The 19591-nt window shown below is 43.4% G+C and overlaps 1 protein-coding gene across 3 annotated transcripts in view; it reads left to right on the top strand.

The window, feature by feature from the left end:
- Nucleotides 1-19591, top strand: part of LRP8 (LDL receptor related protein 8) — a 395061-nt gene that overhangs the window by 196142 nt on the left and 179328 nt on the right. For all 3 annotated transcript variants that reach the window (XM_082266025.1, XM_082266024.1, XM_082266023.1), the window contains one exon: nt 7789-7917. In XM_082266025.1, coding sequence (XP_082122151.1) covers nt 7789-7917 — 129 coding nt within the window. The remainder of the gene's footprint in view (nt 1-7788; nt 7918-19591) is intronic.

Raw genomic sequence — 19591 nt, 5'->3', positions numbered from 1 at the left:
GCTAACTGACTTTGACAGTCACGAGAGCCAATGGCAGCTATGTCTCAGCCAATCTGGAGGGAGAGCCTGGGCGGCGGAGGGACTCGTGGACATCGCGGGACAGAGATGGGGCTCAGGGGGGCTGGGGAGGCTGCTGCACACAGATTGCTTTTTATCTTAATGCATTAAGATAATAAACCTTCTGCCCTTAGTCCCCATTCACACTAAGGCGACCTGTGAGGCGACCTGGTCGCCTCACAGGTCGCCGTAGGTCGCCTTCCATAGGGAAGCTGCGGACCCGTTCTAATAGGAGTGACACAAGTCGCTCCGACTTAGAAAAAGGGTCCGCAGCTTCTTTGGGGCGACCCGGAGGCGACCGCCATAGACTTCAATGTTATGAAGTCCGTGGCGGCCGCGCTGCTCGCACCGCGACCTCGGAGGTCGCCCCCCCAAGTCGAATCGCGGCAATGTGAACGGGGCCTTACAACTCCTTGAAGTTCATCTCTTTGCTCTAAGAACCAAATGATACAATGTTTCTTTTTATATCAATACTGAGCAATGTTGTGGTAAATTTTGCACCTTTTTTTTTTTTTTAACCGCTCTTAGCAGAGAACAGCTCTGCGCTTGTTTAAAATAAATTGTGGAAATTCCAGGTTAAGATTGTTGATTAGAGATTGCGATTTATTAACGATTATTTGTGCAGCTCTACTAAGCACACTATCCTGCATGCATGCTTATGCTAAGGGAAGATGAGTTCTAGGAAGTAAATGCTACAATAACTATTTGCCCTTACTCAAGTAAGGACCTAGATACCTTGCTGGGATCTTAGGTCCTGGCAAGATTTTTTTCTTAAAGGATTTTTTAGACAGCTTTTTTTCTCCAGTGTTCCTGTGAGATCTTCAAGCAAGAAAGCTGAACTGGGCGACGGGCTGGATGTTGAGATCCGGTGGTCACCCCAGTTCAGCCTACGAGCGCGTGCAGGCCATAGCTCCGCGCTGGGTCGGCCGCGACAAAGTCCCATTTAAGGACTGACCCCGCGAGTTAAACGTCTCGCTGAAACGCCAAAGACCATGAGTCACGGCGTCCATATCGGTCGACAGCCCTCCCGCCCCGGTGGAGAGGGGTACTGTCAGGAGTTGGTGCCCGCCTGGTTCCGGTATGGTGAGTAGTATGTTCCCCCTTTTCCCCTGACGGGTCTTGTGGTGAACGCGGGCCCCTCTCTGTATGGTAAGATAGAGTCCCTCTCTATCCTATAAATGACACAGATCCTCCTACTTTGAGTGTGATTTTATGTGCAAAAAGCCAGGAGGCTTGGTTTGGGAGCTAACAATCTAATTGTATACATGTTAAAAAGATTATAATCTGTGGCATTCTGGGAATCTTACGGTGATAAGAATAAGCTACCTACCAGTCAGAAGCCACGGACATGTAGACTGCCTTCCTAATCAGATCTCCAGCTATTAGCAGGCCTCCCGAATGGCTATGCGGTCCGCCAGGGCCGGTACCGCCAACCACGCCAAATCCCCATGCAGAGAGAGTGTTGTGTGCCCTGCAGCACACCGCTATTCAGTACAGGCCGCCGCCATTTTTTTTGCTGGATCGCACGAGCCGCCATTTTGGCGTAGCCTCGTGTCTCCAGCATGGGGGCGGCCATGTTTGAGGTGATCCAAACACCTCGTGGAGCTAGGGGAGGCGCCGGAAGGCGTGCAGAGGGGCGGAGCCGCCTCCTTTCTTCCTGGGCAGCCAGCCAAAAGACTTCCTGTTTGTCAAGACAGCGCTGTAACCTGTTGCAGTTAAACTCTGAGCATCAAGTGGTGAGCCTGGGGGTCTATCTCTCTCTCTCTCTCTCTCGATCGATAGGGATCCCTAGCAGGTAACACTAAGGGGCTTTTTGTGGCGCTGGGGGTCTGAAAAAAAAAAAAAAGTTTTCTTATTTTTGAATTATATTATCCAGGAAGTGACTGGAATTATCATGGACCCTGCCACACATATTCCCCCACCTGTTTCCCTCGAGGGGGCCACGGGACCCGCCGGTGCACAGAGTGTAGAGTCATTTACAGCAATTTTGGAGTCTATGGTGGCTCGGGTGGAGGCGGCCTGTCAGGGACGGGGGTCAAGGAAGCGACCCCCGCCTACCCCTATACTATCTGACACCTCTGACTCTGATTCAGAGATGGTCACTGCAGTTGCAGGTTCCTCTGCAAAGGCTGTTATCCCAGGTAAAGCCCCCTCAGACAGTGAGGAGGATGCTTCTTCTCCTGCTATAATTCAGGAAGAAGCATTGGTGGACGCACTAGTTGTGGCAGTGCAGGAAACCTTAAAACTTGAGGCTTTACCGGCAGAGGCAACTGAAACAGAGATTCCTTTTGGTACTAATAAGCCCATCAAAACGGTGAAGGTTTTTCCTGTACCCAAATGTTTCGGTAATCAGATTAAAGGAGAATGGGAGCATTCTAAACGTACCTTTACTATTTCCAAGCGTATTGCTAGACGCTATCCGTTTGAGGAATCCATCATTAAGAAATGGACGGTACCACCAGTGGTGGATCCACCTATTTCCAGGCTGAATAAAGCCACGGTTATCCCAGTGGAGGACACTTCGTCCTTTAAGGATCCGGTGGATCGAAAGATGGAAGCAGAGTCCCGCACCATCTTCTCTCTGATAGGGTCAGCATTTAGACCAGTAATTGTTATTGGTCTAGTTTCCCAGACACTTACGGAATGGGCGAAAATGGTACGCCAAGACCTTAGGGGAAAATATATTCCCCAGGAGACATCTGATTTGATGGAACAGATTATACAAGGGCTACAGTTTATCTGTGACGCAGCCTTGGACACTACTCCCTTATTAGGGCATGCATCTATGTCAGCGGTGATCCTCAGACGTGTGCTGTGGTTAAAATGCTGGTCAGCTGCCCTAGGTTCCAAAAAGACCTTGACAAATCTCCCTTTTCAGGGGAATCGTCTATTTGGGGCCAACCTAGATGAAATCATCAAGGATGCCACTGGGGGCAAGAGCACTTTTTTGCCACAGGCTGCTAAAGCTAAGGGACCTCGCAACAAGCGAGGACCTTTCTTTACCGCCCATAAAGGGCGCCCGGCTGGTACTAGCGGGAAAGGCAAGACTCCTCCAGGAGGGTTCAAGAAGGGCTGGTCGGACAAGCAGAGGACCAACCCAGCCAAACCCGAAGCAAAGGAGTACACAGCCTGAAGGTGCGCCCCCACCCGGTTTCAGGGTGGGGGGACGTTTTCACCGGTATTCAGGACATTAGATCGAGCTTCAACCACTACTACCGGTGCGATTCTTCCCTTCCAACATTTAAGTACTACAGGAAGCGGTAGTTACCGTTCCCTGAATAGATCTTTTCCTTTACCTTTTCCTAAGATTAGTCCCTATACCTCACAGGAATCGGATCTGGTTGACCAGATAGGCCAAGTAGCCTCTAGTCGGGTGACTTCGGTCCCTGAGGTTCAACCAGAAAAGATCACCCTTCCTGATAACAATCAGGTATCTGATAAATGTGTGGGAACAGAAAACGACCAGACTTTCTCGGATGGTCGGGGCCAGATACCTCTAGGGCCGCCTGGTTCAGATTCTATCAGCGCAGTGGTCCTAGAAATTCTAGGCTGGCCTCCTCAAGCCGGCCTGGCCGACTTGGACATGCTAGTCGCAGACGTTCCGTGGGAACTTCGTCTCAGGGAGTGTCTGTGGTCTCAAGGACCAATTTACCATCATGCTTTACAGTCGCTGGGTTTAATGGCCTGGCTATTGAGACCCAAGTACTGAAGGACAGAGGTTTGTCTACTTCAGTCATTCCTACCCTTATTAAAGCAAGGAAAGCGACTTCCAGCAAGGTCTATTATCACACATGGAAGACTTATATTGCGTGGTGCGAATCTTTAGGATTTCCTCCACGTACCTATTCGGTGACTCGAATATTGGCCTTTTTGCAACAAGGGGTTGAGCAGAAGCTAGCCTTGAGCACCATCAAGGGTCAAGTTTCAGCATTAGCAATCTTCTTTCAGAAACCTTTAGCTACCAAGTCCTTGGTGCGGAATTTCATCCAGGGGGTGCGGCACCTGGCTCCTCCAGTCCGCGCGCCCTTACCGCCCTGGGATCTTAATTTGGTTTTGTCGGTTCTACAGAAACCTCCCTTTGAAAACATCAGGGAGATTCCCTTGCTTACTTTATCCCAGAAGGTGGCCTTCTTGGTGGCTATTACTTCTGCTCGCAGGGTGTCAGAACTGGCTGCATTATCATGCCAGTCCCCATACCTAGTGATTCATAGGGATAAGGTAGTACTTCATCCTAAGCCATCTTTTCTTCCTAAGGTGGTTTCAGATTTTCATCTGAATGAAGATATTGTACTACCTTCCTTGTGTCCTCAGCCCAAGCATCATCGGGAACATGCGTTGCATTCCTTAGATGTGGTTCGGGCAATCAGGGTATACCTGAAAGCTACGGAATCATTCCGTAAGACGGATTCACTTTTTGTGATCACGGATGGCCCCAGAAAGGGTTTGCCTGCATCTGCCGCGACCATTGCCAAATGGATTAGACAAACGGTGGTACAGGCTTATTCTACTAAGGGTCAGAGTCCTCCGTTCCCTGTTAGGGCGCACTCCACTCGAGTGCTCAGTACTTCCTGGGCCTTTCGCCATCAGGCGTCAGTGGTCCAGGTATGTAAGGCGGCCACCTGGTCGTCGGTACATACCTTTACAAAATTCTATAAAATTGATGTGACGGCATCGGCGGATGCCTCATTTGGCCGCAAGGTTTTGCAGGCCGCAATTTGAGGAGACCGGTGGTCTACCTCGAGGGTTTTTTTCTGTTTGAAAAAAAAAAAAAAAAAAAAATTTTTCTCTTTTTTGTTGAGTCTCATCATTAAGGATGAGCATTGTAAACTTCTAGTTGGCACCGGTTGGGCCTTCTAGATTGGGATTTGATTTCCATTTTCCCACCCCTCATTTGTGATACTGCTCTGGGACGTCCCGAAGGTGGTGTATCACCGAGGACTACCTCTGTCAATGAGCGCTAGAGAAAAATGGATTTTTGTAAAATCTTACCGTAAAATCCTTTTCTCTTAGCTCATTGACAGACGTAGTCCCCGCCCCTCTGTTTTTTGAGTTGGGTTGGGTTAAAATCTCTAAAGACTGCTTTTTCACATAACTGATTTGCTGAGGCAGAGAGAGAGAGGATATACCCTCTGGGACTGCCCCTAGGGTGTGGCCAGAGCTTTTTAATTTCCTGTCTAGTCCTGCTCCTGTGGAGGCAACATAACCCGAAGGTGGTGTATCACCGAGGACTACGTCTGTCAATGAGCTAAGAGAAAAGGATTTTACGGTAAGATTATACAAAAATCCATTTTTATTTATATTTGCCTGGAGTTCAACTTTAAGTGCCGGTTCACACATGTGCGGCTGCGGCGATCGCATGTAATGTCGGAGCGCACTGCTCCTTCATTACATGCGATCGGCTGTGCGGTACGAGTTTAGCCATACACTTTGTATGGCTAAATTCCACCGCACCCGTGTCAAAGACGCACAGGACCCTTTTTTGCAGCCGCATCAGGATCGGATCGGATCGCACAGCGGTTCACACTTGTGCGATCCGATCCTGTGCGAACTGCAAGATCGCACTGCGATATGCGATCAAACTGGGGGTGTCGTTAAGATTACATTGACACCCCCAGCGTATCGCATATGGCAATGTGAACTACCAGGGGTGCGTTTGTGATGCGGGAAGGCTGCGAATAAGTGTGAACCGGGGCTAAAGGTTAACTCCTGGTATATGTAAAAAAGAAAAAAAAAAACCCAATATAAAATTCTATTGCTCAAATACAGTAGCAAAAAAGTGAGGCCATCAAACCACAGTAAAAATCCTTCGGCAGGTAACCAAATAAAAATGAATTCCCAAGATAACTTTACCAATATCACCCCTCCTCCCTTTCTCCCTTTTTTTGTATTTTTCCCTTTCTCTTCCTTTCCCCCCTTCCTTTTCTGATTTTACGTATTCTTAGCGTCTTAGTGTTTCTTATTTATGCCTTTCTCAATGTCATTCCATGCTGAAAATAAGTGGTAGAATAGAATTTTGTACAACATGATTTCATTCCATTCACAGTTCGCAATGGAATTGAAAACACATTTGCTATACTGCATTTTTCAGACCTTTGTATTTTCCTTGACGTTCTGCGGATGTTTTCTGCTGGATCTTGAGTGGAAGTTAAATAAAAGATATATAAATCTGGTGCTCTGCAGTGTCAGAGAAACCATTATACTGCCAGCTCAACTATCCATTTTTCTGCCATCTTTTATGAACTTTAAAAAGCAGAACCGTGCATGATAGACCGTATCACATGTGACTAGACGATGACGTGCGTGAAAGTGTCAGAGTGACATGTCTGCTTGGGATAACAAGTAAAAGCCAAGTTATTTCGGCTCGCAGTGTACCCATTCCTAGTGTACACATTCCGTTACAGAAAAAATATTCATGTTATGAACCACATAGGACTCCTCAAGGTTGTGTTCATTTAGCTCTTTAGGGCTTTAAATGGGTTAAAAAATCCTTGAAATACCATTTGCTTGCAGGTCTAAATATATTTACATGCAGTCTCTCCATTTGATTACTTGTATATACAGTGCCATCAAAACTTTTTACCCCCTAGGAAGTTTAGCTGCATTATATTAAAGGGGGTGGTTGGCTGTGATAGCAGTCATAGGACTCATGCACTCTGCTGTCTAAAAGCTTCAAGGTCATCTGGCCTAGAATCGCTGGTGCTTTCACAGGGCTGGAGACACCCAAGTGCGGTGTACAGCCACTTATACAAGCATACACATACTTTGCAGAGATCTGTTTTCTCTTTGACTTTATATTATGTTGATCACTGTGATTGTGTAGTATGACAAAACAGTAAAAACTTCCAAAGGTGTTAAACTTTTTATGTGCACTGTATCACAATAAAATTTGAGGTGTAAATTAATGTAAAGTGGAACTAAACCCTCCTATTGTTTTCAGCCAAGGAAGCTGCCATCTTGGCCCCTGTTTGATCTTCAGCTGCCATGATGCTGCATTATATGGTCAGTTAGGGCACCAGCCATTTAATGGTTTGACAGTTGGGTTGAGAGCACAACCAATGTGACAGTTGCATTAAAAAAAAAAACAGTTTCATTCCTGAAACAAGTTGGTTAAAGCGGAGTTCCACCCAAAAGTGGAACTTCCGCTTTAGGGAGTCCTGACCCCCCGACATGCCACATTTGGCATGTCATTTTTTGGGGGGGGGAGCGGGTAGCTAGTTTTGACAGGTACCCGCTCCCACTTCTGCTCGGGGGAAAGCCAACAACGGCTGGGAAATGCCTGGGAAGTGATGTCACCCAAGGACTTACTATGGGTTTTCCGTTGTTGGCTGCCTCTCCTACACACTGAAGCCGTGGCTAACCGCTCAGCCTGGGACCAGAACAGATTGGCTGCAGGATAGGTAAGTATAGCAATTTTTTCTTTACAGGGCTAGATAGATTGGGCTTAGAATATGGCTGAGGGTAAGTTTAGAGTTAGTTAGGTTTTGCCTTTACTTCCACTTTAAGTTTAGGTTTACTTTGAAATTTCATCAACCCCCTAGTACCAACTGCTCTGAGCCATATGTATGATCTCCTTGGCAGAGACCATTTAGAACTATGTGGAGTATCCTCACTGTACACATCCCTCACCTTGGGAAAAACTGCTTTAAAGAAAACCTTTACAGTTATTAACTCTTAGTATTTCATATCTTCATATATTGATATCTTGTTTTTTTTCTTTTTTTTCTTATACAGCCAAAGCTACGTGTGCGGATACCGACTTCACCTGTGACAATGGTCACTGTATCTTGGCTCGATGGAAGTGTGACGGGGAGGAAGAGTGCCCTGATGGAAGTGACGAGTCTGAGGCCACCTGCAGTTACAGTAAGTAAGCTCAGGGGTTGTAAAATACACAGTTCAGCCACTTCTCCTTCTGGCCAGGTCCTGGCTGAATTTGACAAGATGAAGAGGTGGAGCAGCGACATTAAGATGTTCACTTTGTCCAATCAGAGAACATCCTGTGTTCGTTGAAAAAATACAAGGGGTTCTGTAAATGGTGGCAGTGACCTGGAAGATTGTGGTGATCACTATAGTTGTGGCGACCACTACAGCGATTGTTACCTTACACAGTGATCCCCCAGCATTAGATATGCATATTCACATTAGTCCAATCTGGACCAATATAACAGTGTTTCTCAACTCCGGTCCTCAGGGCACACTAACAGGCCAGGTTTGCAAGAAAACTGAAATACATCGCAGGTGATATCATTTGCTGCTCAGTGATTGCAGTATTCTAGTCTGCATCTCCCCAAGGTAATACTTAAAATTTGGCCTGTTAGTGGGCCCTGAGGACCAGAGTTGGGAAACACTGTAATATAACTATGAAATAAGGATCATACAAGGACTTCAACGTTAAAGGAAATCCATGATCACAACTTAACACTTTCTTTTTAAAACCTCAGCACTGTAATAGCAATACAAAGAATAGTCAATTTAGACAATCCAGTGTAGGCTTACGTGAAAAATCACCTTTAACGTTATGAGTTCTGCCTTTTCTCTGTCCCATATTCAGGAAAGCAGGTGTATAGGAATCTTCACAAAGTAAGTTTACAAACTTCAAGATCATTTAGAGAAGGGGTGGCCAACCTGCGGCCCAAGACTGCTATGAATGCGACCCAACAACAAATCATATACTTACTTAGAAATGTTTTTTGGGGGGAATTTTTTGCAACAATGAATTTACACTTTGAAAAACTCATGAGCCAAAGAGGATTTTTGACATTTTGATTTTATTTTCCTAAAGAAAAATATCCCACGCTACACAATCACGCCCTATTCAAGTCATCAGTTTTCGGCAACACCTATGTTTGTGAGCAACTATTTTCAAGGATGAAGTACACGAAGGGCAATATTAGAACCAAAATATGTGATGAGCACCTTGAGAATTTATTGGGAGTTGCTACTAAGACCATCATCCCTCCAACCAGATATTGATGCATTCGTTTATCAAAAACAGTGCCAAATATCACACTCGTTTTATGTTGGCCTCTGTTACTTTTAAAATGAAAAATATTACAAAAAAATTGAAGTTTTTTTTTTTTTTTTTAAATCTGAGATTGATTGAGAAATGGTAATATAAGGCAATACATTACACAGACAGCAAATTTTACAGTGGAAAGTCAGTTAATCAGCAAACAAAATGTGTACATCATACAGGTAAGTTGTAATATATTCCAAAGTGCAACAGAACATGTAGGCCAGTCATGGAAAAAGCTAATCTGTATTTAACATCCCACTGCATTACCAATTACCTCATGCAGAACTGTAATTCAAAATTAACCTATAACCATGAAACAGATAACCGTCCTAGGTAATTTCTACCAGCCAGTTAGCTGCCATAAAATAGCATTTAATGTCGTAGTAGTCTATCAAGACCAAGTTGGGAGGGTGCCACTCCCAGTGTATCCAACCAACTCCCCTATATATTTTCAAATTTCTTAGGGGACTTTCTATGGTAGTAAGTATTCTTTTCTCGAACAAGAATAGAATTTGCTGAATGGATCCATTGTGCGCCAGTAGGGGGACTTGGAGAGATCCACGATCTAGCTATTATTATATAGGATTTATATAGCACCAACAGTTTATGCAGCGCTTTACAACTTGAGGGAAGACAGTACAAATACAATACACTTTAATACAGTAGGAATCAGAGGGCCCTGCTCGTTAGAGCTTACAATCGAAGAGGGAGGGTCAATAGATACAAGAGGTAATAACTGTGGGGGTCGGTTTTTTAGCCAGGTATAACAATCTGATCAGGGCTATATATGTATGTGCATGATAAAGTTCCTCATCTAAGCACCCCAACAAACATGTCAGCGGATCCAATACAAGCTGAACCTGATATAAGCGATTGATAGCGGATACCACAGAGTGCCAATATCTTACAAGTTTAGGGCATTTCCATAACATATGAAAGAAGTCACCCGGGTGAACATGACATTTAGGACATATACCACATATACTCGAGTATAAGCCGACCCGAATATAAGCTGAGACCCCTAATTTTACCACAAAAAAGTGGGAAAACTTATTGACCCGAGTATAAGCCTAGGGTGGGAAATGCAGCAGCTACTGGACCCAACTGGACCACTACAAGACACAAAACAGGGGCTGCGGGCATGGTATAGGCATTGCACAGGTCATGGTAAGGGCATGGCACAGCTCAGGGCACAGGTGATGGTATAGGCAGGGCAAGGTTATGGTACAGGAATGGCACAGGTCATGGTACAGGAGATGGTATAGGCATGGCACAGGTGATGGTTTAGGCATAGCACAGGTGATGGTATAGGCATGGCACAGTATGTACAGGTATGGCACAGAAGATATAGGCATGGCACAGTATGTACAGGCATGGCACAGGAGATGCAGTGCTGCGGGCATGGTACAGGAGAATGTCCTGTACCATGCCCGCAGCACTGCATGAGGAAATGCAGGGGCTGCGGAGGAGTCTCACTTACCTGTCGGTGAGCCGCTTTCGATTTAAAAATTGCACTGCCCGGCGCCAATACTACATCTCCGCAAATGCGCCGCCGATGCCTGGGAAAACCCGAACACGTTCGGCTATTCCCGGGCATGCCGCACATGCGCAGTGACACGGCGGTGCCGAGCGGCGCCATTTTTAAAAACACAGTGAAGCCAGTGACTCGAGTATAAGCCGAGGGGGGCACTTTCAGCATGAAAAAACATGCTGAAAAACTCGGCTTATACTCGAGTATATACGGTAGGTGTGTCTGGTCTACCCCATGCATAGAGCTAAGTTAGAGTTCTATAGGTGTGGTGCAACACAAACAAATGGGACAATTTATGGTAGCAGACAGAAGTTTTATTACTTATTGGTCTGCTCTGCCTTTTCTGCTCATAAGCTATCCTTATTGTTAGTGTATTTTTTTTTAACAGAGCTAATTTTTAGTGTATTTTATGTGTGGCTCAAGACAATTCCTCTTTTTCCACTGTGGTCCAGGAAGGTCAAAAGCGGTTGGACACCCTGGTTTAGGGTAATTGGAGTAGGTTAGAAATATTTGAAATACAACGTGGAAATAAATATATATATATATATATATATATATATATATATATATATATATATATATATATATTTTTTTTTTTTTTTTTTACATGTTTAACCACTTAGGGACCTGAAGGTTTTACCCCCTAATGACCAGGCCACTTTTTGCAATACGGCACTGCATTATTTTTACTGACAATTGCGCAAAGCTGTCATGCGAAGCTGTACCCTAATAAAATTGTTGTTCTTTTTTCCCCACAAATAGAGCTTTTTTTTGGTGTTATTTGATCACCTCTGCGATTTTTAACTATAGGCAATAAGAGCGACCATTCTGAAAAAAATTAAAACAATATTTTTTACTTTTTGCTATTCCCAATTAAAAAAAAACTTTTTTTATTTCATCAATTTAGGCCATTATCTATTCTGCTACATATTTTTGGTAAAAAAAAATTAAAAAAAGTTATCGCGTCTACAAACTAGGGGAAAGATTTGTGTCATTTGTTATTATTTTCTACTAGTAATGGCGGCGGTTAGCGAGTTTTTTTAGCGGGATTGCGGCAGACAGATCGGACACCTAACTGACACTTTTCAGGGGACCAGTGACATTACTACAGTAAACAGTGCTAAAAATATGCATGGTTACTGTGCTAATGACACTGGCAGGGAAGGGGTTAACACCAGGGGTGAATGTGTGCCTAGGGGATGCTTTCTAACTGTGTGGGGGATGTACCTACTGGATGAACACCGAGACCTGTGTTCCTGAATAGGAGGAACACAAGATCCCTGTGTTCATCATTGACAGAACAGCTGTGTGCGGTGTTTACTTCGGCAGACTGCCGTTCTGTCTCCATGGGGAGCAATCTCAGGTGCCCAGGGGACATCGCGTCTGCCGGACCCGCTGATTGGCTTCCCCTCTAGCCAATCAGCGCATATGCGTGCACCCCCACTAACTGCTACACGAAATGACGTACAGGTATGTCATTTTGCGTAACAGAGCCGACCTGCCGCCATATAACTACAGCGACTGGTCGGCAAGTGGTTAACATAGATACCTTTTACCATTTGCCAAACATAAGCTGAAGGGTGCTTTAAAGTCTTCAAGAAAGCTGCTCAAAGCTTTTTGTTCACACTGCTCTTATACAAGCTATTGCCTGTGTGAACTAGGCCTAACACTTTCTGCCCTAGGGTGGCAATCCTGCTCCTCCACAGATACAGTGCAGTAAATGGACGTTGTCACCCTAGGACAGGAAGTGTTACTGGCAGGATCATCAGATGAAAATAAAGTGAAAGGCCTGAAAAAAGAAAGCTCATGCTGCCACCACATAGAAGGACTGGTAAGCTGCAAGATCTTCAATTCATGTTCTTGGGTTTAGTTATGCTAATCTGTAGCCATTTATGTAGATGCAGTTCAATTTACTAAAGTCTGATGAGACCCTACCATGGCTGTTCTATTTCCCAGTCCTGTATTCTAGCACAATACTTTCCTATTAGGATCTTCCTGTGATTCAGTCGCTCTTCAGTGTTACCTCACTTTGACTTCCCTGTGCAGTGAACTTTTTTTTACAATAAAATCCTATTCCAGCTAATCACTGTGGAGACAGGATTCACTTAAATGTCTAGTTTAGCAATTTCATAAAATGTTTGATTCCATGCTGCTGCGGAGCCGCAGGTCACAGCAGCAGATTCGGAGCGGATAATTCCCTCGTCATTTCACGCATCAGCCATTCTTTGAGTTTCCCGTCCATCACACAATCTGTAGATTCTGCCCGTCTGATCTAAAAGATCGCATTTTTATCCCCCCCCCCCCCCCGAAAGCTTTTTATTTGCCTAATAACATTGACTGAGTTTTCATTATCAGCTAGAGGAGAGGTTGGGATGTTTGTGAGCCTGTAATTAATCTGACATCTGTCTCAGGGACTCCGGTCTGAACATAGAAGCACCTCTCTGCAAATCTCTGAAGTGGGGGGAGGTGCAGGCTTCATACGCAGAATTCCTCCTGTGAAGATTGTGTGATGACGGTAAAATGTCAGCTTGCCCCTGAGAGTGTAGGTAACATTTTGTAATTTAAAAACATTTTTCCCTTAGAGAGTTGCACTGTACAGTAAGAGAAATAAAGGTTGTGAAAACACATGACGGCTGCCAGGCTTGTCCGCTGTCACATTTGTCTTTCAGAACGCATGGCCTTGAAGGAGAACTCAGCCAAGAACTATTTTTATCTAAACTAGAAGTAGACCATAGCATCCGTGTCATGGTTGTATTGTAAAAAAGGATGTATATGTATGTATATATATATATATATGTATGTATATATATATATATATATATATATATATATATATATATATATATACAGTGCCTTGCGAAAGTATTCGGCCCCCTTGAACTTTTCGACCTTTTGCCACATTTCAGGCTTCAAACATAAAGATATAAAACTGTAATTTTTTGTGAAGAATCAACAACAAGTAGAACGAAACTTATTGGATATTTCAAACTTTTTTAACAAATAAAAAACTGAAAAATTGGGCGTGCAAAATTATTCAGCCCCCTTAAATTAATACTTTGTAGCGCCACCTTTTGCTGCGATTACAGCTGTAAGTCGCTTGGGGTATGTCTCTATCAGTTTTGCACATCGAGAGACTGACATTTTTGCCCATTCCTCCTTGCAAAACAGCTCGAGCTCAGTGAGGTTGGATGGAGAGCATTTGTGAACAGCAGTTTTCAGTTCTTTCCACAGATTCTCGATTGGATTCAGGTCTGGACTTTGACTTGGCCTTTCTAACACCTGCATATGTTTATTTGTGAACCATTCTATTGCAGATTTTGCTTTATGTTTTGAATCATTGTCTTGTTGGAAGACAAATCTCTGTCCCAGTCTCAGATCTTTTGCAGACTCCATCAGGTTTTCTTCCAGAATGGTCCTGTATTTGGCTCCATCCATCTTCCCATCAATTTTAACCATCTTCCCTGTCCCTGCTGAAGAAAAGCAGGCCCAAACCATGATGCTGCCACTACCATGTTTGACAGTGGGATGGTGTGTTCAGGGTGATGAGCTGTGTTGCTTTTACGCCAAACATAACGTTTTGCATTGTTGCCAAAAAGTTTGATTTTGGTTTCACCTGACCAGAGCACCTTCTTCCACATGTTTGGTGTGTCTCCTAGGTGGCTTGTGGCAAACTTTAAAGGACACTTTTTATGGATATCTTTAAGAAATGGCTTTCTTCTTGCCACTCTTCCATAAAGGCCAGATTTGTGCAGTATGCGACTGATTGTTGTCCTATGGACAGAGTCTCCCACCTCAGCTGTAGTTCTCTGCAGTTCATCCAGAGTGATCATGGGCCTCTTGGCTGCATCTCTGATCAGTCTTCTCCTTGTATGAGCTGAAAGTTTAGAGGGACAGCCAGGTCTTCATAGATTTGAAGTGGTCTGATACTCCTTCCATTTCAATATTATCGCTTGCACAGTGCTCCTTGGATGTTTAAAGCTTGGGAAATCTTTTTGTATCCAAATCCAGCTTTAAACTTCTCCACAACAGTATCACGGACCTGCCTGGTGTGTTCCTTGTTCTTCATAATACTCTCTGCACTTTAAACGGACCTCTGAGACAATCGCAGTGCAGGTGTATTTATACGGAGACTTGATTACACACAGGTGGATTCTATTTATCATCCTTAGTCATTTAGGTCAACGTTGGATCATTCAGAGATCCTCACTGAACTTCTGGAGAGAGCTTGCTGCACTGAAAGTAAAGGGGCCTGAATAATTTTGCACGCCCAATTTTCCGTTTTTTATTTGTTAAAAAAGTTTGAAATGTCCAATAAATTTCGTTCCACTTCATGATTGTGTCCCACTTGTTGATTCTTCACAAAAAATTTCAGTTTTATCTTTGTTTGAAGCCTGAAATGTGACAAAAGGTTGCAAAGTTCAAGGGGGCCGAATACTTTCGCAAGGCACTGTATGTATGTGTATGTATATGTGTGTATATATATATATATATATATATATATATATATATATATATATATATATATATATATATATATATATATATATATATACACACACGTTCATTTATATTGAGACACCGGCACAATTTTAGATTTTTTTCAGGTACTTACCAAAACATATTCAGGCTATAGTTATATAATGGCTGTGGGCTTAAAGTGAACACTCTCAGGCTTAATTTGAGGGTATGGACATCCACATTGGTGGAAGGGTTTAGAAATTACAGCTCATAAGAATAGCCACCCACCCTTTTTCAAGGGACCAAAAGTAATTAGAAAATTGAATCAAAAGCTGTTTAATGGACAGGTGTGGGCTACTCCTTTGTTATTTCTTCATCATTTAAGCAGGTGAAAGGTCTGGAGTTGATTCTAATTGTGATATTTGCACTTAGAATTTATTGCTGTGAACCTACATCATGCGTTCATAGCAGCTGTCCATGCAAGTGAAACAGGACATTGTAAGGCTTCAAAAAGGAAACAAATCCTTCAGAGAGATAGCAACAACATTAGGAATGGCCAAATCAACAGTTTGGTACATTCTGAGGAAAGAAGAAAGCAGTCGTGAGCTCAGCAACATAAAAAGGACTGGGCATCCACGATAGACAACAGTGGTGGATGATCGCAGTATCCTCTCTATGGTAAAGAACATTTACAACATCCAGACAAGTGAAGGACACTCTCTAGGAGGAGGGCAAATCATTTTCAAACTCTACAACCAAGAGAAGACTTCACGAGAGCAAATAAAGAGGGTTCACCACAAGGGGCAAACCATTCATAAGCCTGAAGAATAGAAAAGCCAGATTAGACTTTGCAAAAACAAAAAAATATCTAAAAAAAGCCAGACCAGACAGATCAAAAAAAAAAGAGCCAGACCAGTTCTGGAAAAGCATTCTTTGGACAGATGAAATTAAGATTGATCTGTACCAGAATGACGGGGAAAAAAATTGTGGAGAAGGCTTGGAACCGCTCACGATTCAAAGCACACAACGTCATCTGTAAAACATGGTGGAGGCAGTATGATGGCATGGGCATGCATGGCGTCCAGTGGCACTGGTTCATTGGTGTTTATTCATGATGTGACAGAAGCAGCCGGATGAATTCTGCAGTGTTTAAAAGAGATACTGTCAGCCTAGATTCAGCCAAATGCAGCAAATTTGATTGGTCAGCGTTAAGAGTCACCTGTTAAGAGTCTTATACCAATTATGAGACTTGATTCCTCCACTACTTGAAGTACTTGTTAGTGTCTCCTGAAGGGTATTTGTTTTTATGGTTAAGCTATTGGGAAACCATTAATTCTGTTTTATTTTACTCACTAGGTAGTGATTAAACTTGTCAGAGAAAAATTCCACCATTCAGAGCTTAGTCTCAGTTGGATGACTAGGTGTTACAATACATCATCGGTTGCTTTTAGTCTCGTTTTAACTGGTTCGCACTGGGTCACACTGACATCTGTGAACCGCTGGGGGGTATCAATGTAAAGTTAATGACACCCTCAGATTGGATCGCAGTGTGAGCTGTCAAATGGTGCAGGAATTGGATCGCATAGGTGTGAACACCCATGCGATCTGATTCCAGTGCGGACCAAAAAAAGGGTCCTGCAACATTTTGGTGCGAATGCAATGCAATTTCAGCTATACAGTTTGTATGTCTGAATTTGCATTGTACAGACATTGCATGTGATCTGCACAGCAATGGGGTGCGAATCGCATCCGATGAGTGTGAACCCAGCTTTACTGCTATTTCCACCCAGTGCCCTTATAAGGTACTCAGGGATTTCCCTTGCCTTTGGCTGGGGGACCTGGGTTGCTGTTTATTCTTCCCCAGACACTCTTATCCTATTTTGGCACCCCACAGGGGAACATTCACTTTGCTGATTGGTTGCAGAGAACTCAAAACCTTTAGATCTCTGCATCTGATTCTACCTCTATCTCAGTCATGCAACCAGCAGCCTACCCTATCAAAGCAGATTTTTCAGCAACTGTAGAATTTCTCAGACAATGAATGGCTTTAATACGACCATCTCTGTCCAGAGACCAAAGTGCCAAGTCTCTTCTATACCTCTGATAATGAAAAGTGCAGCGCTAAAACAATAAGACAATAAAAACATCAATGGATAAATGAAGAGTCTATGAATGGCACACAGTAGTCTTGTAAAAAAGAGGAGAAAACAGTCCAATAAGAAATCCCAATGAAAGTGCTCAGTGCTGATCAGTAAACAGGACACAAGTGCTTGTTCAGTGCAATCCTTCACCAGAGGTGCTAGCCTCTCACCTGTAGGCTGTGAAAAGACAGCCTTAAAAGTACACTCCCAGCAATGTGAAAATCCTGACCAGGACAGCAATCACAGAGGGCATCTCTCCTTTTTGTTAAGGTGTTCACAACGATCCCCATGTAATAGAAAGGGGGCAGACCATAGTGCAATATGTTTCAAACACCACAATTTATTGATAAAACAAATGGACAGCCTCTTACTTCAAGGTAATGCAAAAACGAGCAGTACAGCAATCCAGCTGGTCTCCAGACAGAGCGGAACGCTCTGCTGACAGGGGCTACGAGTGACGTCACGATCTCCTCTCCCTTGCGCACGCGTATCGTCCGTGGGCGGGACTTCCTCAGCGTATGGGCGGAGGGGCGGACGTCACTCTTTTTATATGCATCACTCCGCTCAATTCAGCGTCGCTGCTGGCATAGCAACGTCGGAGGAAAACCGGAAGTGCCCCAGGGCCCGCCTTACACAGGAAGCAGTACATTGACCCAGGAACATAAACAGAGTCCTCCATATACACCGAGACAGCAACAAGGGCTAAAGGGCTAGAAACGCCCATTACTGTTCAAGAGCGGGGGGATATAGAATATCAGAACTAACATAAATATGGCAAAACATATATTAATAAAAATTACAGAAAAAACATATATTTGGGAACTAATGCCACTAAATGTATAAATACATGAGGGGATCATGATAAATCACTCGCAGCCCCTGTATACAAAAGAAAGCAGTACAGAAAAAAAAAAAAAGACAATATATAATAAAAAACATATGATAAAAACATCAAATGTAAATCCATAAATACAATAGCGTTCAAAGGTCAAAAAAACATACATAAAATGGGTATATAATAGAGTCCATATCATAAAAGCCCATATGTATAAGGGACCTAAAATTCATATGTTGATAAAAAGTATTGATAAAAAACTTGAGGGTAAAAACGAAGTAAAACTACCGATCTGAGATAAAACAGTTGAGGTCGAAGTCCACATTTAGACCTCTGGGGACCCCAACTTTTGTCTCAAAGATCCAGTAAGATTCACGCTTACTTATTTGCCTAATAAAATTACCCCCCCTCCAATGTTTCTTGACCTTTTCGATCCCCCAAAATTTCAAGTCCTTGGGATCTTTGTTGTGAAATTGTTTGAAGTGTTGGACAACATGATGGGCTTTCTTGCCCTTTCTTATACTACTCATATGTTCTCCAACACGGACTTGTAGCGCCCTAGTGGTCCTGCCCACATACTGGAGCCCACACTTGCACTCCAGCATGTAGACCACCCCTGTGGACGCACATGTGATCAGGTCCTTGATTTTATAGGATTCACCCGTGGTGTGGGCTACAAATTCCTTTTTCTTCTTAGTATTAAACTTAGAAGTTTTACAGGCCACACACGTTCCACATGCATGAAAACCCGAAAGAAATGAAAAAAGCTTATTTTCACCCGGGTTGGGGGGATCAATTACCCCTGGTGCCAGGAAATTTCTCATTGTGGGGGCTTTTTTATAAATAAACGCTGGTTTATTGGGTAAGGTAGGGCCTAGGATCTTGTCCTGCTGGAGTATTGGCCAATGTTTGGTGATGATTTTCTCCACTTTCTTAAATTGTGCATTATATTCCATGACAATCTTATATCCACCGTTGTCATATGGTGCTACCTGTGTCTTATCTGCCAATAAACTGGACCTCTCTTTATTTTTTACTTCAAGGATGTCACTCTCAAGTTTTGTAGTGTCATAACCCTTTTCGACAAACCGATCTTTTAATATATGTGCCTGTGTTTCATACTCAACTAGTGTGCAGTTCCTTCTTAAACGCATAAACTGCCCTTTAGGTATGTTACATAACCAGTTCCTGTGATGGCAGCTGTCTAACGGAATGTACGAGTTACGGTCAGTTACCTTAAAGTGCGTGTGCGTTTTGAAGTGATCATTGTCCTTGGAAATGACAAGGTCAAGAAAGACAATATCACTGTCACTCACGGTCCATGTGAGGACTATATTTTTATCATTGATGTTCATTTTATCCATGAATCTATCTAAAGAATCTCTTGTACCATCCCAAATGAGCAGCACGTCATCTATATAGCGTTTGTTTCTTCTATACCTCTACCTTTTCTACCTGAGCCAGAGGTAGAAGTACCTCCTTCAAAAGGGATAAACATGGAGAACTTTAAAGAAGACCCGAAGGCAGTGTTAGAGGAAGCCACAGAAAATGTATCA

The sequence above is a fragment of the Pelophylax lessonae genome (assembly GCF_965119305.1).
Source record: "Pelophylax lessonae genome assembly, chromosome: 8".
NCBI lineage: Eukaryota > Metazoa > Chordata > Amphibia > Anura > Ranidae > Pelophylax > Pelophylax lessonae.
The sequence above is the reverse complement of the archived record's forward strand: the minus strand, read 5'-3'. Positions and strand labels throughout refer to the sequence as shown.